This window comes from Hypanus sabinus, chromosome 6 (genome assembly GCF_030144855.1).
Source record: "Hypanus sabinus isolate sHypSab1 chromosome 6, sHypSab1.hap1, whole genome shotgun sequence".
NCBI classification, from domain to species: Eukaryota; Metazoa; Chordata; class Chondrichthyes; order Myliobatiformes; family Dasyatidae; genus Hypanus; species Hypanus sabinus.
In genome coordinates, this window is record NC_082711.1 from 73445010 (window position 1) to 73472842 (window position 27833).

At 38.8% G+C, this 27833-nt stretch overlaps 1 protein-coding gene across 2 annotated transcripts in view; it reads right to left on the bottom strand.

Annotated features, from left to right (window-relative positions):
* The window catches only part of ezh2 (enhancer of zeste 2 polycomb repressive complex 2 subunit), a 134242-nt gene that overhangs the window by 27573 nt on the left and 78836 nt on the right, over positions 1 to 27833 (bottom strand). For both annotated transcript variants that reach the window (XM_059972411.1, XM_059972412.1), the window contains exons 7-11: positions 27675 to 27777; positions 12326 to 12489; positions 9146 to 9237; positions 7775 to 8015; positions 1006 to 1172 (exon numbers count right to left, since the gene is read on the bottom strand). In XM_059972411.1, coding sequence (XP_059828394.1) covers positions 1006 to 1172; positions 7775 to 8015; positions 9146 to 9237; positions 12326 to 12489; positions 27675 to 27777 — 767 coding nt within the window. The remainder of the gene's footprint in view (positions 1 to 1005; positions 1173 to 7774; positions 8016 to 9145; positions 9238 to 12325; positions 12490 to 27674; positions 27778 to 27833) is intronic.

A 27833-nucleotide genomic window follows, 5' to 3' on the forward strand; every position in this document is an offset into this window, starting at 1 on the left:
ACTAACTGTTCCAGCTTCTACCATCGGGGAAAAGGTACCACAACATAAAAGCCAGGACCAACAGGAGCTATCCTGAAGAAGCTCCAGGACAGCTTCTGCCACCAGGCCATCAAACTGCTTAATTCATGCTGATAGAACTGTATTTCTATGTTATATTGACTATTCTGTTGTACATACTACGTATTATAAATTGCACATTTAGACCGAGACATAACGTAAAGATTTTTACTCAAGTAATAAAGTCAATTTAAGTGTCTGTATGATGGAAAAATACAACTTTGTTTCAGATGTGATCAAAATCGAAACTGTCAGATATCAATTAGAACAATTTTTAATATAGCAACTTTTTAAAATATGCTTCAATTAAGACTGTTCATTTTTCAAAACCATTTGGTGCTGAATATCAATCCATTGAATATCCTTATTGTACGATTGTATTTTTTTCCCATAAGACCACAAGACATAGGAGCAGAATTAGGCTATTTGATAGTGGCTGATCCATTTCCTTCCCAAATCTTTTCTCCTGCCTTCTCCCTGTAACCTTTCATGCCCTAACTAATCAAGAACCTATCAACCTCCACCTTAAATAAGCTCAAAGCCTTCTCGAGCAATGAATTCCAGATTCAGCACTCTCTGGCTAAAGAAATTCCACCTCACCTCCATTCTAAATGGAGATGTTTCCTTTCTGAGGTTGTGCCCTCTGATCCGAGACTCCCACACTATAGGAAACATCACCTCCACATCCACTCTATCTAGAACTTTCAACATTCAATAGGTTTCAATGAGATCCCATCTCATTCTTCTAAATTTCTACAAGTACAGGCCAACATGATAAGCCTTTCATTCTCAGAAACATTTTTGAATGGATTAACTACTCAAGAGATCAGCATTTCATAAATACATGCAATTTGCTCTGTTTACTCAAAAAATGAACAGGATAAATCACTTATTTCTTTCACCAAATGTACCCAACACTGATTAGTGTCCCAATATTCTGTACTTCACCTGTCCACATGTTTTAGTTCCCAGCAACTTGGCTATCGCACAGAAGTTATTGTAGTAAGTGCCATGCAGAACTCTGAATAAAGAGGCTTCAGCTCCACTCCACTCTACATCAGAAAGATCAGAAGTGAGCTTCATCTTAATAGGAGTTTGACATCTGGAGTTCGCCTCTGAAAGAAATTACCTATAATTAGCAAAACTGTCTCAAATGGAAAACAAAGTCAGAATGCAAAAAGAAACTAAATATATTCAATATCCATTATATATTCTTACACCTACTTATGTAATTCAATTCTTTAACATAATATTAAACTAAACTAGCGTGCAATCAATCAAGCCATTCAATTTGAATAGAAATATACAGTACAGTTAGGATACTTCTGAATTTTATAGTTTATTATGAGAATAAAAGCAAAGTATACCAGTGTTTTTTTTTTAATTGCATCCTCGCCTATTCTTTCTTGCTGCCAATTGGCAGGCTGAGGTTATGTGATCTGTTTTTTTGTGAGAGGGAGGGGTTGGGGGATTTGAGGTTTGCTAGTTTTTGCTTATTCTTCTTTTTGTGTGGGGGGATTGCTGTCTTTCTTTCAACTACTTCTATGGTTTTCTGTATTTTTTTGGCTATCTGGAGAAGATAGATGTCAGAGTCATATTATGCAGACATACTTTGATAATAAAGTGAACCTTTGAACTCCTTACCCCATCACTGAACTGTTCCCACAACCTTTGGACCCACCTTCAAAGACTCTTCATCTCATGATCTCAATAATTCTTGCTTATTTATATTATTTTTTTCTTTCTTTTAGTATTTGCAGTTTGTTGTCCTTTGCACATTGGTTATTTGTCCTATTGGGTGCAGTTTTTCATTGATTCTATTGTGTTTCTTGTACTTACTGCAAATGCCCACAAGAAAACAAATCTCAGGGTCGGATATGGTGATGTGTATGTGAACAGAAGTTGTCAGCAATGTTAACCACGTGCTGGGCTTGCACAGTCAGCCAAGTTTTTTCATGCATTGTGAAGGGGAAGAGGAACTATGTGATATAACCTTGGATAGCGAATCCTCATCCAAGCTTTGCTACTAAATAATACGCTATTGGCCCTTCATAATACCCGACATACTTCTAGTGATAATATTCTGTTACAACCAATAGGAATCTATTTCCAATGGCAATTGTGGCAATGGTGAATAGGTTGATTCTTTTCAATAGGTACTTATGCCAATGGTCTCTGTAAACAGCATTCTATTATAGCTCATCTATCATTCTGGTAGATAGCTCTGTTGAGTCACACCGAGGATTCAATGCAATTTCCTCCCTTCACCCCATGCCACCAAACATCCTCCTCGCACACCATCATAAATAATTGTTTGTTAACCAATATTCCAAACTTATCTCCAAATTCCTAGACCTAGTACTCTGCATTGCCCTTAGCAACTGGATCTTTGACTTCCCAATCAACCGTAAGGATATGCAATAACACCTCCACTGAGATTAATTGCAATACAAGTGACCCACAATGCTACATCCACAGCCCCTTACTCTGTACCTTATGACTGTGGAGCCAGATTCTGTGCTAATTTCATCTGCAATCCACAGATGACACCAAAGTCAGTTGGATCTCAAACAATGAGCATAGAATGGAAAAAAGCCTAGGTGTCATGACATTAAGCCAACAAACTTTCCTTCAATATTAGCACAAATGCAGGGGCTGGTCATAGATCTTTATTTGTATCAATGGTACTAATTTAGAGATGGTTGAGAACTTCAAGCCCTATTTTAAATATTTCTACTAGAACCATCATATGTACACTACAGTCTAGGAAGCACACCAACACCTCTATTTCCTCAAAAGGTTAAGAAAATTTGACATGTTCCCGTACTGACTCCTGGTAATTTTTACAGATGTACTATAGAAAGCATACTATCACATGCATCACAGCTTGGTATGGCAATTTCTCTGCTTAAGATTGCAAGAAATTGCAGAGAGAAGATGTGAGACTACAGGTGCTGAATCAAAAAGCTGGCGGAACTCAGCAAATCAGGTAGCATTCAGGGAAGAAAATGGACAACTGACATTTTGGATCAAGACTTCACCTGAGCTCTGTTTGTTAAACCAATCCAGTCCATCATGTAAAATAACCTCCTTTCCATTGACTCCACCTACACTTCCCCTACCTCAGGAAAACAGACAAATTAATCAAGTGACCCCTTTCATCCTGGTCATTCTTTTTTCTCCCTATCCTGTCAAGCAAAGGACACAAAAGCCTGAGAGAATGTACCAACAGGGTTAAGGACAGCTTCTATCCAGCTGTAATCAGTCTCCTGAACAGACCTTTCATGCACTGAAAAAAATCTTGATCTTCCAAACTACCTTGTTGTTACCTTTGCACTTTGTTTACCTACACTGCACTGCATTGTTTTCTTTTAACTACTTCAATGTAAATAATCTGTTTAGATGCATACAGACAAAAGCATTTCACTATATATTTGCACATGTAACAATAAACTAATCGAGTATCAAAGTAAACTGTTACAATTCAAAAATTTAGAAATTATGTACTATCTTGCCTTACTGGTCCAAGTATTCCATCAAATGGTTGATTATTCTATCTTCCAAGATATAATCTTAGAATTTTTCCAGACTTGCTAAACGTGACTTGCCTTTCTGATTCAGACCCATGCTGATTCTGCCTAAATCCTTTCATTTTCTAAATATCCGGTTACCAACTCATAATCTTCCACAACCTGGATCAATATGTTGATGCCGTGTGGAGGCTCGCATGCTTCAAGGACTCCATCAGGTAATGCTACCCTCAGGGCCACTCGTGTTGGAATGCCTGTAGACGAGATGCCAGATGAAGACTGATCCAACCCAGGCTCCCGAAAACACAGACTCGCATCTGCCTCTCACGAGCCACACTTAATCACGAGTCAAGCCAATTAATTATTATTGTGAAGAGGAAGGCACCTGACATACGAAACAACAGGTAGTTAATTTCAGTATTTTCCCTACTAGAGCATCAGGGTACCTGGTCTAGTGATCCAATTTTCTCTATTCCTCCTTTGTTAAATAGTGGGGTTACGCATGCTACCTTCCAATACGTGGAACTGTTCGAGTCAAGTGGATTCCTGAGCAACAGCTGTCAGTCCTGATAATTCTATCATTAGCAATTTCTTTAAACTCCTCACTCACTTGATTTAGAGTTTTCCACTAATTTCAACAATTGTCTCTGTGAAAGAAATACAAAATATTGGTGTAACTTACCTCCATTTTCTTAATGTCAACATTAGTTATTCTGTTTTTCTATAAGGGACCCTCTTCTATTATAGGAAACATCCTCTTCACATCCAACAGGTTTCAATCAGATTATCCCTTCAATCTTCTAAACTCGAGTACAAGACATCAATTGCTCCTCATAATTACCCATTTTATTCTTGAGATCATTCTCATGAACCGCCTCTGGCCCCTCTACCCTGCCAGCACATCCGTTCTATGTACAATGTCTGAAATGCATCTTATGGAAATGTTTGTTTGATGATGAACTTCAATTAAAAAAATTACAAAAAGAAGAAAAGGGGCCCAAAACTGCTCACAATATTCCAACTGCAGTCTGGGCAATGCCTTATAAAGCCTCAGCATTATATCTTTGCTTTAATATTCTAGTCCTCCCAAAATGAATATTAAAATTACATTTTCCTTCGTTACCACTGACTCATCCTGCAAATTAACCTTCAGGGAATCCTGCAGGAAGACGCAAGTCCTGTAACACCTCTGATTTCTGAAGTTGCTCCCCATTTAGAAAATGGTCTATGCCTTTATTCCTTCAACCAAAGAGCATGTTCCTACAGTTCCCTACACCGAATTCCACCTGCCACTTCTTTGCCAATACCATTAATGTGCAAATTCTTCTGCAGACTCCCTGCTTCCTCAGCACTACCTGCCCCTCCACCTCTTTGTATCATCTCTCAAATCTTTGAAGTATAATGTGAAAAGCAGTCCTAACACCAACCCCTGCAGAACACTACTAGTCCCTAGTAGCCAGTCAGAAATGGCCCTCTTTATTCCCTCCTGCCAATCAGCCAATCTTCTATCCATGCTAGTATCTTTCCTGCAACATCATGGGATCTTAGCTTGTTAAGCAGCCTCATGTGCGACACCTTGTCAAAGGCTTTCTGTAAATCTAAGTAAACAACATTCACTGGCTCTCCTTTGTCTATCCTGCCTCTTATTTCCTCAAATTTTAGCTGTGTCAGGCAAGATTTCCCCATAAGGAAACCATGCTCCCTTTAGAATACTACTTCTTTGCATGTGCCTTCTTCTTCTTGTGCCTTATAATTTTCTCTCAGAAATTCTAGCCATCATCCCTGCTAGTGCTCACTTCCATTCAGCTTTGGCCTGCTCCTCTCTTATGCTTATGTCGTTGCTTTAACTTCACTGTAATAAATCTGATTTTAGCTTCTCCCTCTCAAACTGCAGGGTGAATTCTATCATACTATGATCATTGTCTTCTCAGGTTCCCTTACCTCAAGCTTCCTAATCAAATCTGGCTCATTACACAACAGCCTAACTGTCTTTACCCTAGTGAGCTCAACCACCATCTACTTTGAAGAGCCATCTTGTACAGACTCCTTTTCTTGGCAATCAGCACTAACCTGATTTTCTTAATCTACCTGCATAATAAAAGCCTTTCCTATCTGCCATTTGTAATTTGTACCCCACATCCTGGTTACTGTTTGGAGGCCTGTATATAACTCCCGTCAGGGTCTTTTTTCCCTTGCAGTTAACTATATCTACAAGGATTCTACATTTTCTGATCCATGTCACCTTTTCCTAAGGATTTGATTTTTTTTTTACTAACAGAGCTACCCACCACCTTCTGCTTACTGCCTGTTCTTTCGATATAATGTGTATCCTAGTATGTTAAGCTCCCAATTATGATCTTATTTCAGCCATGACTAGGTGATCCCATACATCATTACTGCCAATTTCTAACTGTTACCAGCTCATCTACCTTATTATGGATGAAGCTAGCTATGAGGGAAAATGATTAAGACATATATAATAACACCATTCAAAACACATTTGGCTAAGGCCATGGATGGTAAAGGTTTAGAGGGAGTTGGGTCAAACACCAAATGAGTCAAGCTTGGATTAGCACGGGTCTGTATGACTCTGTGCTGCTTCCCCAATATGCTGCGTTAAACTAATCTCTTATACACTCAATGAAGTCATCCTGCGCAAAATTTATGCAGCCCATAATTAAACTTAACAATGCTTTCATCATACAACCACAATTATATGATCCAAACATGAACATGAAATAATGGTGGGCCATTTAATGTTATGACCATGATTTAAATATTAAGAATTCTGGCATCAATACTCAAATTATGACTTTAAATTAAACAAACACAAATGAAGACATCATTGTACTTTACACATCATCTGAAAGAGCACTTTGTCTGCAATTCAGTTTTGTAGCACCTAAATAAATATTCCAATCACAAACCACTTGAGAAAAAAGATCTGTCTAAAATAAGTCGACCCAAAAGGATAATTTAGACACGGAGTGCCACATTCCCATTATACGTAGGAAATGTTGCCACTTTTGTTAAAACTTCTCAAGTTTTGACATGGCAGATATCAGAGAAGTACAAAAACAATGCCCAGCAACGCACACCAGGATCAATATACCCTTAGTTGCCACTTTATTTATTACACCTATACACCTCATTATTGCAAATATCTAATAAGCCAATCATACAGCAGGGACTCAATGCATAAAAAATGCAGATATGGTCAAAAGGGTTCAGTTGTTGTTCAGATCAAGCACCAGAATGGGGAAGAAATGTGATTTAAGTGGCTTTCACTGTGGAATGATTGTTAGTGCCAGACGAGGTGGTCTGAGTATCTTAGAAACTGATGATATTCTGGGATTTTCATGCACAAGTCTCTAGAGTTCACAGAGAATGACAAGAAAAACAAATAAAAGTGAACAGCAGCTCTGTGCACAATAATGCCTTGTCAATGAGAGAAGTCAGAGAACAGCTAGACTGGTTCAAGCTGATAGGAAGTTGACAGTAATTCAAATAACCACGCATCACAACAATGGTGTGTAGAAGAGCATCTATGAATACACTACACACCAAACCTTGAAACGGATGGGCTACAGCAGCAGAAGACCACAAACATACACTCAATGCCCAATATACAGGAGATACCTAAAAAAGTGGCCACTGAATGTATATGGAATAAACTATCCCCATTTAACTAGAAGGGAGAATTGGGCATTAACTTCCAACACCTGATTGCCAAAAATATCAAAACCTCAATTTACACCAACCTCTCGACACGGTAACAGACTAACTCACACGCTAGAGCATAACAATATGCCGCACCCTTCTGAATGCTAATTAAACTCAGGACAGCACAACTGTTATGGAACACACAGTAGATTACTGTTAGGAATTAGGAAATTACAATTACAATTAGGAAATCACTTTCAAAAATGAATGCAAGTGAAAATTTGATGAGCTGCTGTAAAGAGCATCTTTGAAGATGTCTGCATTCAGGAAAATCACATCATTTTCTATTGAAATCCTTGAAGTTTGACAATTCATATTCTCCACATTTTGCCATCATTCCATTTATTCATTATCCCAATGCTCATTAATCTACACTGGCTTTCATTCTAACAATGTGTTCAAATCTTTACAAGACTTTGTCTCAATATCATTTAATTGATCAAAGCAAATGTAGTTTCCCTTACCAGAGGAGCTTGTAGTATCATCCTTTTTGTCTTCTTCATCTTTATCATTTATCTCGCCACCAGTATCTGTCCCGGCCTCTCTGTCACTATCTGTATCCTTAGCCTCAGATGGGTTTATTGTTGGTGTGCTGGGCCGGCTTGTACCATTTGGATGGCGTCCTCTACGACGACCACCCGGACGCTTGGGTGGCGTTTTTATTCGCTCAGCTGTTAAGGCCACTGCAAAATCTTTTGCTCCATCCTAAACAACACAATTGTGATTATGATTATGTTAGTCACTGAAAATACATTATAGTACACTTTGAATAAAAGTATTACATTTATAAAGCACTTTCAGTATATAAATATTACCCAAATGCCACAGGATGTAGGAGACAATAATTTGTCATCTGCAGAATTTGCAATGGCTGTGCATGGATCATAAGGCAGGGGCAGATCAGGACCATAAGATTCAACAGAACTCATTGTCTTGGGGTCTGCTTGTGTCAAGTTGCAGCCTGGTGGACTAGGATGTTGTGACACTAAATGACAGTAAAATTCTTTTCAGCAGCCTAGCAATAACTAGATTAATAAGCCGACTTCACTGCCACAAATTGGATCAGGCTACTCCCATTCAATTTGCTCAAAATGGATTTATCAGAAGTACTGGTAAAATATTTGATGCAAAGTAAACTTTCCCATCAATGCAGCATACAAGGATTGTGCTTACATTTCAAATCTAAAATAACCTACTTTGTGTAGCAGACCAAGAATACAATGAAATAGCAGCCCTATTTAGTCTCCATAACCATGGCATGTGGTTATGGAGACTCAAACTACAAGTTCTTTCTTTACACTATGGGTAGAACATGCTGGTGAACTTTTAACATAACAAGTCGTAACATTAAAATACCCTTATAAAAAGGATGACAGACTTAACTTTATGAGGAATCTTTCACATCCCTTTCAGGAGATCCCAAGATAATTTACAGCATGAAGAAATTCTTGAAGAGCACTCACTTCCATAACGTAGAAAAAGTGATAGCCAATTTATCAACAGCATACACCCAAAACAATGTTACAGTGTAACACCGGATAATGATTGCAGTACAAATATTGACCAGAACATTGGGGATACCACCCTCCTCAAAATGCAGTAGGACATTTATGCTCTTTCAAGAGAACAAACAGGGCCAGTTTAAAATATCAAACCATTAACATCTCAGTACTGTACTGAAATTAGCATTGTCCCTAAGTGTATCAAATGGTTCTCAAAGCATACTCTTCAGATTCACAAGTGAAGTACCATCAGAGGTGCTACAAAGCACAATTTATTATAGATTCTCTCTCCACTTTAATACAAGATAGAAAAATGTTTGGAAAACTTCTCACCAGAAACAAACAACAATCTGGTCCACATTGCTCTGTCTCTGCTCGGGTCTCAGGAGTTTTTCGTTTATATGTATTAGGAGTGGCATGAAAAGCTGGATTAGAAACATAATCACTGTCAATTTCCTGAACTTTTAATATAACAGGTTTAATTCAAATCTTCAGAGATAAAACTTGAACATAAAATTTTTTAATGAACACCCAATTGTTATAGCACTCAAAAAAAAAACAAAACCCCCTCAATAGGCTTCTGCCATTTGATGGGTCAAAGAAAGAAAGATTTGGTTTGCTGCTTGGACGTCAACACCTGTCTACACTTACCTGGACTACACCAGATGACTTTCCACTTTGTGATGGATTGAAGGACCCAACTCACTATCCTAAGCCACCCATATACACTCTGCACTTACAAGTGTTCCTTCTCAGTGTCAGAGATGACTGCTGATAGATATAGCTCACTGGCCAAATTGACTATAATTCAATTTCAATCAGGAAGTAGAGAACCACTAAGAAGTTATTTTGAATATTGACAAGCAGGAGAAAAAGTTTCTTAAGGAATAAAATCTTGGGAATGAAAAACGTACCCCTTCCACAATAACCACAGCAGGTCAACATGGGAAATTAATATTCACTTATTAACATATATGAATGATACTTTATTAAACAGTGTAATGTACAATCTTTAGTATTTTTAGTTTTAACAGGATAAACCTGGTTATTAAAATACATTTAATTTTGAAAATTCTGGAGGAAAAATAATCTTGATATTGTGAAATGACTCTCAAGTCCCCAAATCTTTTCTTCTCATTAACAGAATTATTTCTATAACATGGTTTTGTATAACCTAAGGCCTCTTAGAAATGCAAATGTTACATTATAATTATATGTTCAAAACATATACCCTTCAGATCCCCTTTAAACATCCCTCTCACCTTAAACATATGCCTTCTATTTATCCTAAGCTGGTCATAATAAGTACATCCCTGTCATATCTTTTCTCCACCTTTAGGACTCTAAGAAGAATACCGTTGGTATCTCCAGTCCAAACTTAAAGCCAAATCTTTCATTACTAACTGATCATAACAATCTTCCAAATTCCATAGGACATTAACATCCTTCCCAAAAGATAAGTGACCACAGTTTAAGTAGAATACTCCAGTTATAGCCTAGCCATTATTATGTACGGTATATCCAGCAGAAATTTTCTGCACACTATTTACAAATTCCTGGGTTCTATATATAATTTATTAGATGCTTTGCCAAAACATCCAGCCATTTTCAAGAATTTATTCATATATAACTGCATTCCGCTGTTCCTGCACACCTTTTAGAATTGTGCCATTTGATCTGCTTTTTTTTTCTGATAAAATGTTTCACTAAAATAAAGATCTGCAAGTCTGCCCAATTTGCCTATCACTGTCATCCCGCAGTCCAATATTATTACATTCAGTGCTTTATGTCATTCACAAACCTGGAAATTTTTACCTAATGCACCACATCCAAGTAGTGGTATTGAAAAAAAACAGCACAGACCTTAGGTAACATCTACCTTCCAACAATCTGAAATAATCATTTACCACTAGTCTCTGCATTAAAGCCAATTACATATCCACAGTGTGACTGATTTCTGATCAAACAGCTCTGAAAATCAAGCAGCTAATAATTTTCATTTCCCTTAACAACGGTCTCTTAATTTTCTTGATGAAGGAACAATTGGGGATGTATTGTCATGTATTATTATTATTAGCACATCTGTCCCCTGTTCTCCTTTGTCCACCCAAATATCCAAGAGTGCCTATTAATGTTTCCCAATTGTCCTTTCTAAAAGCTTCCTTCAAAGGAGTTTAATCTGACTGGCTACATACCATTCCTTGAGCCATTTTTTGAACATACTTGCAATTCATCTTGCATGCAACTCCCATACACCCAAGGATTTGAAGAATGGGGCAATCATTTCGGCAACCTCCAACAGTACCTCACTTGACAACATGCGATACAGGACATATAAACCATGAAACATGGTTCTTCTCATACCTCTTCTTATTAAGGTTCACCCCAACTATTACCTCTCCTGACCACCACAAGAAAGACTTCGGCAATTGTAAAAAGTGCCCACTAAGTATTCCAAATATATCTTCTGCCTCTAGGCATGGATTATAAACATTATCCTTATAATTTACATTTAGAGTTGAAATTTGAATATTAATTCCAATTTTCTCCTCATAGTCCTTGATCATTTTACTTTTCTTTTCAATCCCCCTTCTCAGCTTACTGTATTGTGTTATAGATAGGACATACTCAAAGAGCATTTTGGTAAAATCTGAGAGTTGGTAAATAAAATGATAAATCTTTCAAACATGCTGCAAAATTGTCCATTAAAACTAAAGTATAGTTTATTTTACTTGTGCCATGCTCATTTCTGAGGTTACTAAGGCTGAGCGGTGTGACCACCAATACCCTGTCCAGGTCCAACCATGCTGATACAGGAGCCAAGCAAGCTCACCAGCACCTCTCCTCAGGAGGCTAAAGAAACTTAGCATGACTGCCTTTGATCACACTAATTCTTAACCAATACACTATAGAAAGCCTATCTGGCTCATCACAGCATGGTTTGGCAACTACTCTGCCAATGTCTGCAAGACATTGCTGAGTTGTGGATGCAGCTCAGCACATCACAGAAACCAGCCTCCCCACCGTGGACTCTAGCTATATTTCTTACTGCCTAGTAAAAGAGCCAGCATAATCCCACCTATCCCAGATATTCTCTCTTCTTCCTGCTATCGAGCAGAAGATACAAAAAGCCAGAGAGCACTTACCACCAGACTCAAAGACAGCTTCTATCCCACTGTTATAAAGACTATTGAATGTTTCCATTGTACAAAATAGACTCTTGATCTTAGAATATAACTTACGTGGCCTTGTACCTTATTGTCTACCAGCAATACATTTTCTCTGTATTGTAACTTTATTCAGCACTGTCATTATTTTACCTAGTACAACCTCAAAGCATGGATGTAATAAATTCACACACAAGACAAGCTTTTCCACTGTATCTTGGTACATGTGATAACAATAAACCAGTCTATCAATTTACTGATCTAATGTTGTTAAGACAGCTAATCGTGTTATACAATATTTATTGATAATACATACAAACTGCATTCAAGGTAAGACTGTACTTACGATGCAGGAAACAATCATATTTGAAGCAACGCCTGCAGAAGAGAGTATGGAAAGAGTGCAAGCTCTGTTCACGTTGAACTGATTTAGCATTTGGTCCATCAATATTTGGTGTGCACTCTGGAGGAAGTGCTCCAGGAAGCTGCTGTTCAGTCAGTTCTTTGTACCTTAAAAACAACCAATTAAACTCAAATGTTTACATTGTAAATCTTCATACATTCAATTGAATTCTTAACAACTGTGACAAATTGGAAGTTACTACATAATTCTATCTACCTTGTGTAAGAAATGGCAGGATGAATCAGATTTCTTGGAAGGAGAAGCTATGTAATATCAATGATTTTTTTTGGGATGATAACTTTTCAAAGCACACCACCAAGAGTATTGTTCATTCAGAAATGTGTTGTTGGGTGCTTACAAGAATTTCACCATTCTAAGTAGATAATCCAACTGAATGTGTACTTGATAATCAAACATGTATACACTGATGTACATTTTAGATGGATTCGATGCTAAACAGTTCAATTTTAATGCCTTCATCTATAGTTTCTCATCTGGGGAACTGAGATGACAGCTGGGAAACTGGTATATTTAAAGGGTCAGTTTGATGCAAGTATTTGCCTTGATCAAATACACTTAAGTCACCATTGTAAATACTGTAAAACTCTGAAATCCCAGTGCCATCCGGAATAGCAAGTTTTCAATTTACATTAAATGTAAATGGATTTACATTTAATGCTCAAACAAAATTTTACTTATTTATCTTTTATACAACAATACCTAGTAACATAATAGAATTTCCAGGGAACCCAGTGAGTATAAAGGGAACAGGCAAATGAAAGGGGAGCAGAGCACAGTGATGAGGTCCCTCTCAAGCGTCCTGCTTATTTAAATGGAGAGCTTTGTGAGCATCCGGACATTCCAGAGGCCCAGTCAGTGGCGGAAGTACAGCACGGCAAATTAAATAAAAGTACAGAAGGGATAAGCGAGGCAGCCATTGTTGGGAGTAGGCTAGTGGTGAGAGTAGGAGTATCAGACTTCAACTCAAAAGAGGCTTCGGCTCAGAAGAGGCATTTGTTCTGAATAAGTTTCTGTTAAGGTTCCCTTTTATCACTCTCTTGTACTTAAGAGTAGTACTGTAAATTCCGGTGTATAAGCCGAGAATTTGGCCCTAAATTTTGGTCCTAAAATTAGGTGGTCAGCTTATACAAAGGGTGCCAATTTTGGAAAAACGAATACACAGAAGACAGGTTTTATTTATTGGCTGTTTTTGAGTCAAATTCGTTCCACTGTTGACACATGAATACTTTGAATGGTTTGTTTAAATTCACATCTAGTGGCTGGAGCACGGACATCAAACCACCGGGGATAACTGCAATGTCCGTATTTTCAGCTTTCAATGCTGCTTTTGTCTCACCTGACAAGTGCACTTTGAATATGTCCCAGACAAGTAGCGACTTTTCCTTCCTGACAACTTCGGGACGTCGACACCACACCTCTTTAACCCACTTCAAGCAACCCGCTTCATCCATCTAGCAGCATTCTTGAACATAAACAACACCCCACGGGAATTTTCTGAGCAATCTTTGTTTTTTTGTCTCAACACAAGATCACGTCTATTCATAAATCGGGTGCACCAACTTTGTGTAGCTTTGTAATTTTCGCTGACCTTACGGTGTTTTTCGTCCCATTTCAACGCTTGAACTTGAATCATTTCTCTGGTAACAATGTATCCAGATGATCGCTGGTGATTCACTTTTTCTTCCAGTTCTGGCCACTGGTATGTTTTCCCGTGGTTTGCACATTTCGTCTTTGGCATTTCCCTCAGTGTGTCCTCTGCCTTTCTCCACTCTTTCACTTGTTTCCCCGTTTACACTAAACTTCTTAGCAGTTACAGAATTATTCGTTCCTTTAGCAAAATCAACAACCTTCAGCTTGAAGCCAGCATCATATCGCATTCGTTTTAACCTTTTGTACACGGTGGTCGCAAACTCAATACTGAGTACACGTACTGATCCCGCCACCCTGTGTCATGTTGTAATGAGATTATGATTGGCATTAAATGGTTTCACAGGGGTTACATTTCAGAGGATTCTTTTCCATTCTTTTGCAAAATTTCCCTCCCTGATTTATTTATTAAGAATTCGCTTGTAACGCTCTACAATGTGTAGACCTGTTTTCTCAGCAGGTACCGGTTCACAAAATTTCCAGGTTCTGGATCCGGCAAAGCTGAGTACCAGCATGTGAGATCTTGTGATCTTTTCTGGTTAAATCAAAAACCTCTACAAAGGGGGTCGGCTTATACAAAAGTAACATGAAAAGGTCACTTTTTTAAACCTTGAAAATAAGGGGTCAGCTTATACTCCGGGTTGGCTTACACACTGGAATTCACAGTAAATAGACATTGTGGGTTCTTCATGCTGTATGTGAGAGTCCTGGGAGACCCAGAGTCCTTCAGGGAACTACATCTGCGTGAAGTGCATCCACCTTCAGCTGCTTGGAGACAGTGTTAGGGATCTGGAGCAGCAGCTGCTTGACCTTCAGCTTGTACGGGGAAGTGTGTATCTAATCGATCAGAGTAACAGGGAAGTAGTCACCCCGAAGTTGCAGGAGGCGAGTACTGGGTGACTGTCATGAGAAATGGAAATGTGAATAGGCAGTTAGTGCAGAGCACCCCTGTGGCTAATCCCCTCAATAATAAGTATACAGTTTTGGATACTTTTGTAGAGGATGACTTTCCAGGAGAATGCCACAAAGACCAGGTTACCGGCAGTGAACATGGGTTCGTGATGTAGAAGGTAACGAGGGAGGAGAGGGGAGCCGTAGTGATAGGCGACCCAATAGTGAGAGGAACAGATAAGCGATTCCATGGACATGAACGGGATGGTATGTTGCCTCTCAGGTACCAGGGTCAGGGACATCTCGGATCACATCCACAGCATTTTAGAGAGAAAGGGAGAGCAGCCAGATGCCTTGGTACCTATATAGGATGGAAAAGGAATGTGGTCCTGAAGAGAGAATTTAGAAGGTTAGGCAGAAAGCTGAGAAGCAGGACCTCCAGCATAGTAATTTCTGGTCTGCTACCTGGGCCACATGCTAATGAGGGTAGAAACAGAATGAGTTGGCATATTAATGTGTGGCTGAGAAGCTGGTGCAGGGGGCAGGGCTTCAGGTTCTTGGATCATTGGGATCTCTTCTGGAGGAAGTACGACTTGTACAAAAGGGACGGGTTGCATCTGAACCCAAGGGGGACCAACATTCTCGCGGGCAGATTTGTTAGAGCTGTCGGGGAGGGTTTAAACTAATTTGGCAGTAAGATGGGAACTGGAATGAAGGGACTGAGGATAGGACAGATGGTAAAAGAGCAAAAATAGCATGCAGTCAGACTGTCAGCAAGGGCAGGCATATAAAAGGACAAAATTACAGCCAGCAGGGTGAGTATCATTGCATTAGGGATGCAAAAATAAAAAAGTGTAACAAATAAAGTACTCCAAGTGTTATATCTGAATGCATGGAGTGCAAGAAATAAGGTGGATGATCTTGTTGCACTATTACAGATTGTTGGGTATGATGTTGTGGTCATCACTGAATCATTGCTGAAGGATGGTTGTAGTTAGGAGTTGAATGTCCAAGGTTTCACATTGTATCGGAGCAATAGGAAGCTAGGCAGAGGAGGTGGCTTGGCTCTGCTGGTAAAGAATGGCATCAAATCAGTAAAAAAATGTGACATAAGATTGGAAAATATGAATCCATGTGGGTTGAGTTAAGAAACTGCAAGGGTAAAAGGGCCCTGATGGCAGTTATATACAGGACTTGCAACAGTGGCTGGGATGTGGATCACAGATTACAACAGGAAACAGAAAAGGCATGTCAAGAGCTCAATGTTATAGTCATGGGAGATTTTAACATACAGGTTGATTGGGAAAATCAGGTTGGCAATGAATCTCAAGAGGGTGACTTTGTTGAATGCCTACAAAATGGCTTTTTAGAGCAATTCGTCATTGAGCCTACTAGGGGACCAGCTATACTGGATTGGGTATTATGTAATGAACCACAGGCAAATAGGGAGCTTAAGGTAAAAGAACTCTTAGGAGGCAGTGATGGCAATATGAATATGTTCAACTTAAAATTTGATAGGGAGAAATTAAAGTCTGATGTAGCAGTATTTCAGTGGAGCAAAGGAAATTACATTGGTATGAGAGAGGAGATGGCCAAAATAATTTGGTAGGAACTGCTGGGAAGGATGACAGCAGAGCTGCAATGGTTTGAGTTTCTGGGAAAAATGAGGAAGGTGCAGGGCAGATGTATTCCAAGAACGAAGAAATAGTCAAATGGCAAAATAGTACAACCATGGCTGACAAAGGAAGTCAAAGATAATGTAAAAACAAGAGAACGCATATAGCAAAGCAAAAATTAGTGGGAAGATAGAGGATTGGGAAGCTTTTAAAAACCTCCAGAGAGCAACTAAAAGAATCATTAGAAGGGAAAAGATGAAATATGAAAGCAAGCTAGCAAACAATATCAAAGTGGATAGTCGAAGCTTTTTCAGGTATGTAAAACAAAGAGATAAGAGTAGATATAGGACCAGTAGAAACTGAGGCTGGAGAAATAATAACAGTGGACAAGGAGATGGCAGATGGATTAAATGAGTATTTTGATTCTGTGGAAGACACTAGACTGGTGCCAGATTTTGTAGTGTGTGAAGAAAACAGAAATGAGAGCAGTTAATATTACAAGGAAGAAGGTGCTCAAAAAGTTGAAACACCTAAGGGTACATAAGTCACCCGGTCCAGATGAACTGCACCCTAGAGTTCTGAAAGAGGTTGCAATAGAGATTGTGGATTGGAAATGATCTTTCAAAAATCATTGGACTTTGGCATGGTGCCAAAAGACTACAAAATTGTAAATGTCACTCCAGTCAGACCTCAGTGGTTGGGAAGACGTTGGAGTCAATTGTTAAGGATAAGGTTATGGAGTACTTGGTTACCCTGGACAAGATAGGACAAAATAAGCATGGTTTCCTTCAGGGAAAATCTTGCCCAATGAACCTGTCGGAATTTTTTGAGGAGATTACAAGTAGGATAGATAAAGGGGTTGCAGTGGATGTTGTATATTTGGACTTTCAGAAGGCCTTTGAGAAGATACCACACATGAGGCTGCTTACCAAGTTCAGAACTCATGGTATTACAGGAAAGTTACAAACATTGTTACAGCACAGCTGACTGGTAGGAAGCTGCGAGTGGGAATAAAAGGATCCTTGTCTGGTTGGCTGCCAGTAACTAGTGTTCCGCAGGGGTCAGTGTTGGGACCGCTTCTTTTTATGCTGTATATCAGTAATTTAGATGACGGAATAGATGGTTTTGTTGCCAAGTTTGCAGAAGATTGGTTGTGGGGTGGGGGGGGGGGGGGTGTGGGGAAGAAGGTAGTGTTGAGAAAACAGGTATGTGGCAGAAGGACTTAGACTGATTAGGGGATTAGGCAAGAAATTGGGAAATGAAATACAATGTTGGAAAATGCATGGTCATGAACTTCGGTAGTAGAAATAAATGTGCAGACCATATTCTAAATGGTGAGAAAATCCAAAAATCTGAGAGGCAAAGGGACTTGGGAGTCCTTGTGCAAAACAACCTGAAGGTTAACTTGTAGGTTAAGACAATGGTGAGGAAGGCAAATGCAATGTTAGCATTAAATCTTGAATACACAAGAGCAAGGATGTGATGCTGAGGCTTTATAAAGGCACAAGTGAGGCCTCACCTTAAGTATAGTGAACAGTTTTGAGCTCCTCATCCAAGAAAAGATGTGCTGTCATTGGAGAGGGTCCAGAGGAGATTCACAGGGATGATTCTAGGAATAAAAGGGTTGTTATACAAGGAGTGTTGGCGTGTGGCCTAGTGGATAAGGCATCAGGTCTAGTAATCTGAAGGTCACTGGTTTGAGCCTCAGCTGAGGCAGCGTGTTGTGTTCTTCAGCAAGGCACTTAACACATTGCTCTGCGACAACACCGGTGCCAAGCTGCTTGGGTCCCAGTGCCCTTCACTTGGACAACATCGGTAGCGTGGAGAGGGGAAGGCTTGCAGCATGGGCAACTGCTGGTCTCCCATACAACCCTGCCCAGGCATGCACCCTGGAAACCTTCCAAGGCCCAAATCCATGGTCTCACGAGACTAACAGACGCCTATGTACAAGGGACATTTGATAGCTCTGGGCCTGTACTTGCTGGAATTTAGAAGGGGGGGGGGGGATGTCATTGAAACCTTTTGAATATTGGAAGGCCCAGACAGAGTAGATGTTTCCAATGGTGGGGAAGTCTAGGACAAGAGGGCACAGCTTCAGGATAGAGGGGCGTCCATTTAAAACAGGGATGCAGAGAAATTTCTTTAACCAGAATTAAATCTTTAATTCTGTGGTGAATTTGTGAAATTTGTTACCACAAGCAGCAGTGGAGACAGGTCATTAAGTGTATCAAAGGCAGAGATTGATAAGTTCTTGATTGGACACGGCATCAAAGGTTACAAGGATAAGGCCAAGGAATGGGGTTGAGGAATGAAAAATAAAATCAGCATGATTGAATGGCGGAGCAGACTCAATGGATCAAATGGCCTAATTCTGCTCCTATGTCTTATGGTCTTAATCCTCATCTGCAAGGAAAACATCAATTCTCATCTTGAAATTTTCAATTTACCTGGCATGAACACAAATAGACCAAGAACCACACAAGAAAATAGAATGGGCACAAGAAAATTGAATCTCTCAAGCCTACTTTGCCATTGAAGTTGATCATGGCTGATCTGCCCCAGGCCTCAGGCTCTCTTCTGTGTAGCCCTCAATTTCCCAATGCAGTGCATTCTAGTTAATTGCGGCACATCAGGATCAGTACATGTTGGCACAACTAAGCAGCTGCCTCAATAAGCAGAAGTTTCACGGAAATAGTTAAAAAGGTATAAAAACAAACTATCATTTAACTAAGTAGCTAATTATTTGTTTAAAAGAAATACAGAACAAATTAGACCACTATCAATACTACTACAGTACTATAAAACTGTCCCTTGGCTCCTAATAGTTATCGATGGAGGAATTTAGTGCACACTGCCAGTGAATATAATCAGCAGTGCAGATAACGGACAGTCTCCATACAACGTTTTCAATGTTTACATCTTCCAAATCTTAACTTTCATTGTAACATTATAGATACCTTAAAATTCTTTGCATTTCCTAACATGAAGTAGTGAAATTGTTTCATTTTCATGTCCAGTCGTTTCTATTTCTCTAAGCTTGAATGCTTGAAACTGCAGTGAGCAAAACAGATCTGAGTTGTCTTACTGTTTATTTCTCACCAACTGTCAGGGACAAAAATCACTGCTTTTTAAAAAACACAGACACAACTGACACTTTTTTTTTTAAAAACTGTTCACTCTAAGCACAGTGCCTAATGTCATGCAAGTGCACAAAATCAACTAAGTACTTTGCTAATCACCCTTTCTCTGGTAAATGATCGTTGCAAACAATAGCATGTAGCTTCCCTTTGGGTTTGGAGGCAATTCAATGTGGCAGAACTAAGAGGAGGTGAGGCAGCAGGCCTGTCACCAAAGGCGAGGAAGATCCAAGGTTCGATCGATTTAAGCACTGTGAGGCCAAATCAGAAAGGTTCGGTACAGGCCAAAAAAAGGTGGTGAGGTTCAGGTCTCAGAGAGTACAGAAGCGATTGAGCCCAATGTCTGGATGATTTAAATGCCAGGCCAGATTGAAAAGGTCAAGATGTCCGGGGCCCTGAGGTGGGCCAGTTCTGTTTGCTAGTCCACTCTGATCCAAGGGATTATGGACGGGATTGTCTTTGTGGACTTCAGTTCAGAACGTTTTTTGCATGCGTTTATTGTTTGCATGATTTGGTGTTTTTCCCCCTCTGCACATTGTGTGTTTGACTGTATTTTTAAATTTTTTTTTGGTATTTTCATTGCTTTGTGGCTGCCTGTTAGGAGGTGAACCTTAAGGCTGCAGGATGTATACATACTTTGATAATAAATGTACTTGGTGAACTTTGACTGATGCTAGTTAGAAACTGTTCAGTAACAGTCTATTGTCCTAATTGAGTAACGTAGTGTTCCAAATAGATGAGGAGAAAATTTGCTATTTTCTCAATTAGTTTTTATTCTGTAAGAGTTGTCCCACATAAGCGGCTGTCTCAATTAACCAATGGCCCAATTAACCTGAATCCACTATATTTTTTTTTTTAAATAATTTTTTATTGCATTTTTAAATGATTACAAAGTATGAAAAAAACAATGTATATAACCCATACCCCCTCCCCTTAACCCCTCCCCCCTAACTACCCCTTAGAGAAAAAAAAAAGAAAGAAAGAAAGAAAGAAAGAAAGAATGCCTGGTGGTTGGAAGATCTCCACATGCTCCATGGAGTTCGTAATAATTTTAATATGTATATTTATTTCTTTCCCCTAGTAACCAATTGTTTCATCTTAAAAGCATCTATATATTTAATCCTGTCTTTTGTAAATAAGGGCTCCAAATTTTCAAAAATGTTTCATATTTATCTCTTAAATTATAAGTAATTTTTTCTAATGGAATACAACCATAGATTTCTTTCTTCCAAGAATCTATACTTAAATGTGAGTCCGATTTCCAAGTAACTGCAATAGCTTTTTTGGCTACTGCCAGTGCAATTTTTATAAATTCTTTCTGATACTTATTTAGTTTGAGTTTCGGTTTTATCCCTTCAATATCACCTAGTAAAAATAATATTGGATTATGAGGAAATTGTGTTCCTGTAATTTGTTCCAATAAAAGTCTTAAATTTGTCCAAAAAGGTTGAATTTTAGAGCAAGACCATGTCGAATGTAAAAAAGTACCAGTTTCCTGGTTACATCGGAAACACTGATCCGATAAATTTGGATTAAATTGTTTTGAAGGAGGTATATTAATGTCATTTGAACAATTAAAGAATAAATATAAAATATCAAACAACACTTTATTTTGTTATTTTCAATTAAGGGCTTATTTAAGAGAAAAATTAGGTCAAACAATGTTATTGCCGAAATCTAATGAAATAGAAATTTTAATTCAAAAAGGAAATATCAAAAAATTTGTATCTTGCATGTATAATTTGATTCAAAGACAGGTAATTAAGCAAGGAGTCCACAAGTCAAGACAAAAATGGGAAAGTGATTTGAATATTAAAATTGAAGAAACAAATTGGTCAAGACTATGCCTTGACAGTATGACAAATACAATAAATGTTCGGTTAAGATTAGTGCAGTATAACTTTCTACATCAATGAATCCACTATATTAAAAAAAATACGTAACTTTCTAATTACTTCCAGTGAAGTAACTTCCACGAAATGAGATGGGGAATTCCTGAGATTCACCACCCCTTCAGAGAAGAAATTCCTACATTTCTCCCTCCTTTTATCTCTTTATTTTGCATCTGTGCCCCCCTCATTTGAGACTTGGCCATTAATGGAAACATCTCAACAACTACTTGGTGAGCAGGATAGTCCTAGATACAGGAAGATTTTATCAATGACTTCACAAAATGGCCAGAGCAATAAGCAGGTGGAATTTAATTTGATGTGAGGTGATATATTTTGGGTGGACTTAAAGAAAGCTAAGATATACCCAATAAATGGCAAAGACTGAAGAAGCATTGAACAACATAGGTAATTGAGCATACCAGGATCTCCGAAGGCTGCTGCTTAGGTAGATAACATGTTTACAGCAATACATGGATTACTTGCCTTCATTATGAAGGACATGGAATATATATGCAGGGATATTTCTGTGAAACTTTATAAACTAACTGGTCAGGCTACAGCTATTATATGCACACTACAGGAAACAAGTGATTGCAATGGAGAAGAGACAAAGGAGATTCATCAGTTGCCTTGGATAAAGTTTTTTCAGTTACAAGGAGTGATGAGGTTTCTTTTCCTCGTGGAAAAGGGCAAGGAGAGTAATGAATGAGATATACACATAAGAAGGGACTGAGCTTAGGAAGATGGCACCTAACTGCGACTCCTTTTCTTACATCTTTGCAAACAGCTCTATTTCTATCTTTGATATCTCTTTTCTTTCCTTTCAAGACTCTCTTTAAGACCCTGACCTGGAGTTACATGATGATTTTGGTTCTTTGTGGAAATGGACCCACTCTCAGGGCGTCACAACTGGCCACTTTTCAATATGCCAAGGACACAGTCTTAGAAGACTAGCGCGCCTTCAGGGTGTCGGATTTTCATAGCTCTGAAGGCAGGCGGTTTCAAGGCTGGTGCTGCCATTGCTGACTGATGTGTTGTGGGAGATAGAAAAAAAGCAGCAAGCTTGCTGCTGGCTATGTGCCCAGAGACCCGAGCTCATTGGGCACAGGGCTTAGAAAAAGCGATGCAGCAGACTTTTAACATTATAAATCAGTGAGTTGTTTTGGTATATTTCTCCTCTCACTGTGAAATGGGGATACCTCTTTTTCCCTTAATAGGGAGAGAGTCTGTGGTATGTTGAATTACCGGGTCAACGAGTAGTCTTTGGGGTACTGCAAGTCTGTGTCTTTATTGATGCTTTGCTGCACACTTCAGTGCTCAGAGGAGGGGCATCGATGCTTTATTGCTGGTGGGGGGGCGGTTGTTGCTTTGCTGCCACTGTGCTTGGGAGGTGGGAGTTGCGGGGGTGATTTTGGGGTTCTAACATTTAACCATCATTCATTCTTTGGGGGACTCCTCTGTTTTTGTGTATGTTTGCGAAGAAAAACAATTTCAGGATGTATATCGTATACATTTCTCTGACATTAAATGTACCTATTACACATATTGAAGAAGCACAAATAGGGAAGATAATAAGAAAATTTTCACCTTAACAACAGTGTATAAATTAAGAAAGCAAGTTTAAGAGAAGATGGAGGTTCAGAGGGGATCCAAGGAAGAAATATTTCCAGTCATGTAATTGGAATCTAGGGTATCCTGCCTAAGAGGGTGTTGAAGGTAAAAGTTCTCACATTTCAAGCAGCACTTGAATTACAAGGTATATCATCTATGAGCCAACTTACTTGGAAAATAAAATTGGTGTGGATGGTATTTAACGGGCACCATGGACATGAAAGGTCAAGGAACCTGATTCTGTGCAGCATTACTCTGTGGTTTCATATGGTCCCTTTGGATCTTGTTTGGTTCAAGAAGATTACTATTCATTCTACTGAACACATTTTTAATATTTATGAGATTTGTATTAGGACAACCTTCTCATCCCAGAATCTAGCCCAGAAATACTTCTGGATTGCGAAGAGATTCTTTCTTAAATAAGGGGACAAAAAAAATAAAGGTGCACAATAGTCTAGGTGCAGCCTCACCACCACCCTGTACAACTTGCTATTTTATTTTTAAACTCAAACTCACAAGCTTTTCTCTTACTTTCTTGCACTTACATGCTCACTTTGTGCATTATGCACAAGAACCTCTACCTGCAAGTCTGTATATACTCCACCTATTAGCAATTTCTATTCATTTAGATAATAATCCAAAATTTAATTCTTCCCATCAAAATGCATAATCTCATGCTTTCTTACGTTAAATTCCATTTGCTAAGTTTTTACCCATTCATTCAATTGACCTATTTTCATTCTCCTTGCAGCATGCCCTCCCACTATTTCTACATTATCAGCACATTTGGAGGAGGCAAGAGTACTAGGGTTAACAGTTGACAAAGTCTTAGATGGCAACAAAGAGGTGGTTTGGCTGGTTGAATAGTGTCACAACAACAATTTCACATTCAACATCAGCAAGACGTCAGCAGGACTAAAACAACTGAGGAAGTTGGGAGAACATGCATCATTCATAGAAACATAGAAAACCTACAGAACAATGCAGGCCCTTCGGCCCACAAAGTTGTGCCGAACACGTCCCTACCTTAGAAATTACTAGGCTAACCTATAGCCCTCTATTTTACTAAGCTCCATGTACCTATCTAAAAGCCTCTTAAAAGACCCTATCGTATCTGCCTTCACCACCGTTGCTGGCAGCCCATTCCACACTCACCACTCTGAGTAAAAAACTTACCCATGACATCTCTTCTGTACCTACTCCCCAGCACCTTAAACCTGTGTCCATTGTGATGAAGTGCTTTGAGAGGTTGGTCATGAACAGAATCAATTCCTGCTTAAGCAAGGACCTGGACCCAATGCAATTTGACTATTACCACAATAGGTCTACAGCAGATGCAATCTCACTGGCTCTCTACTCAGCCCTGGATCACTACCTATATGCAATACCTATACCGGACTGATTAATTACAGCTCAGCATCCAACAAAATCATACCTTCAGTTCTAATCAACAAGCTCTAAAACCTTGGCCTCTGCACCTCTCCCTGCAACTGGCAGACCACAATCAGTGTGGATCAGAAATAACATTTCCTCCTCATTGATTATCAATACTGGTGGACCTCATGGACGCAAGCTTAGCCCAGTGCTTTATTCTCTATATACCTATGACTGCATGGCTAGGCATAGCTCAAACGCCATCTATAAATCTGCCAATGTCACAACTACTTTCAGCAGAATTTCAGATGGTGAGAAGGAGGTGTACAGCAGCGAAACAGATCAGCTGATTGAGTAAAGTCGCAACAAAAAACCTTGAACTCAATTCAACATCATTAAAACCAAAGAATTGGTTGTGGACTTCAGAAAGGGGAAGTTGAGGGAACACACACCAAAGAATCCTGCAAATCCTACCAGAATACCTTGGAGAGCATTCTTACCAGTTGCATCAGTTACATCATATGGAAGGCCAATGCACAGGGTTGGAAAAAGCTGCAGAAAGTTGAAAACTCAGCCAGTGCCATCATAAGCACACACCTCCCCAGCACTGAGGACACCTTCAAAAGGTGACGTCTCAAGAAGGTGGCAGCCATCATTAAAGACCCTCCCATCACACACGATATGCCCTATATTTTACATATATTGATATGTGTACACACACACATTGCTTATTACTACCATTGCAGAGGTAGTAAAGGAGCATGAAAACATTCACTCAATAATTTAGAAACAGCTTCTTCTTTTCCACCATCTGATTTCTGAGTGGTCCATAACACTACTTCGTTATTCACTAGTTAATTTGTAATTTATAATAACTGTTGTCTTTGCAGTGTACAGCTACAACAATGCAAATTTCATTTCATAGAAGTGATAATAAACATGATTCTGAGAACCTGACACCCTCTTAAGCTGTTACAAAATGAAAATAATAATAATAGTAATACAAAATAAAAATAATAACCATTTTCCTCCCAATCAGTTTTTGCCACATTTGTATACCCAGATGTGACCAATTATTCTCCCTTCCTAAGACAAACACTAAATTAGGAATCTATAGGATTCGCTTTGACAATTTGAATTATGTTGACAGTCTACCAAGGGATGTCTGATAACCTATTACATCAGGAAGTAAAAAGAACACAAGAAAATAGAAGGAAAAACATACCACCAGGTCTTTCAAGTGCACCTTGCCATTTTAATATGACATTGACTGATTCGCGCTACAACTCTCCTGTGCCATTTCTCCATGACCTATTTAGTTTTGATATATCAAATAATTATCCATTCCACTTTATATCCTCCAAATAATCTAGCTTCCAACACCTGCAATGGCAGAGAATTCTAGAGAATCATTACCTTTTGCAAAAAGAAATATCTGTGCATCTTAAACTTTAACTAACTGGTCTCTTCTCTTGTAGTTATGTTTCCTTGTTTAAAAGTCTTCCACGATGAAAACAACCCAACATCCACCCTGTCAAGCCCACTTAGGATCCTACATGTTTGAACAGTTATCCCACATTCTTCTAAATTCCAAAATCATCTTCTATTACATTAATTTTGAAGATTTCCAGTAAACACAGGAATTACACATTTCACTTTCCATTTGTTCTTAGTTCAGGGCCAAGATGCAAATCATAGAACCAACAGTCACACACAACACAAAGCACAAATAACACGTATAAGATAGCAAGCACACAAGATATCAGTAAAATATAATCACACTGAAGAGTATAGTCCAAGATCCGGAGTCCATGAATGGTGCAGAATTCTGCAGTTGAACACAATACATCTTGTCTTCTGCTGAATGAACACTGTGGGCAGCACCAATTCCAGATTGGACGCTGCACCACATCACCTCTGACAGAGTGCAACAGAGTGCAGAGTGAAACTCTGACGCTTCTCTCCTAAGCGGCTGTTACAGGTGACACTGTGGCTTGAGGCCTAGACCTTGCCTCAATTGAGGCCACGCAATTCCCCTGCCGTCTGCCCTGTCATCCACCAATACATCAGCAAACCAGAATTGTAGCATTTCACTTTAACAATCTCCAATAGGGTCTTGCGATCACAAGAAAAGTGACTAAGGCAATCACCCGCTGTTAAGACTGCACACCACCTTCACACACTGATGTCTCTGACACAGGCAGCATCAGGGTCCATACCAAATCTTGCTCTTTCAGTTTCTCTGCCAACCAACAACTTACTGATGGGGTAGAACTGCAGTACTTCAAGCTCTTATGTCCAAAGCAGCCTTGCCATCATACAAAAAACATATTTAAAAAGGACACCACCACCTTTGGTTGAGCCCCTAAAAGACGCTGCGATTGAACGCACCGCCATCTTACTAGAAGTCTACTAAATGTTGTAGTGATGTGCTAGATAAAAAAAATTCAATGCCAATCATAATCTTACATGTTAATGCATGGATGGAGTGCTGGACAAAAACATGGCTGGCACAATGAACCTTACTACTTTCCATTTTAGTTCATACAGCAACATGTCCAGAAATAAAAGCAATAAATAGGGAATCAACTAAAGACTTGGGAGAACACATTTGAATACTGTGTTATTTTTTCTGAGGGGACTAACTATATGTCATTACCATGAAATTAAAGTTTAGCATTTACTACTTGCACGTTGTTTTTGACAACAAATTTAACAGCCATCAGGTTAAACTCTCATCAACTAGTTATCACCACAAATGATTACATAATAAACTGCAGGAACAACTTTGATTGGGAGGACTTTTTTTTTTAAAATGTATTACCATGGTTTTATAATAGCTTCATTATCAGTCTTAAAAATCTAATTACAATTATACAAACTGCTTGGAGTTTGGAATGTTTGGTCTAATAATGACCATTCCATTAAATTAACATTCATCAGTATGGCAAAAATCTAGCAAATGAAATTACTTAACCAAAGTATGAACAGCAAATTAAACTGATTGTTATCACATACTTTTATTTGCCTTCAAGTTTAAATCACACTGTTCTACAAAAGCTCAATTATGTAATGATCTAAGAATAAAACAGATAACACTTACTTTTCCTTCAGCTCCTCGGGTGTACCTTTATCTGGGAACATAGATGAAATTGCTTCAAAGATCTTGTCACAAGGCTTTTTTTTCCCTTCATCACATTCTTTAACTATGGACAAAGGAACCAATGATACAAAATTTTATGATGATATTGCTTTAAGTATG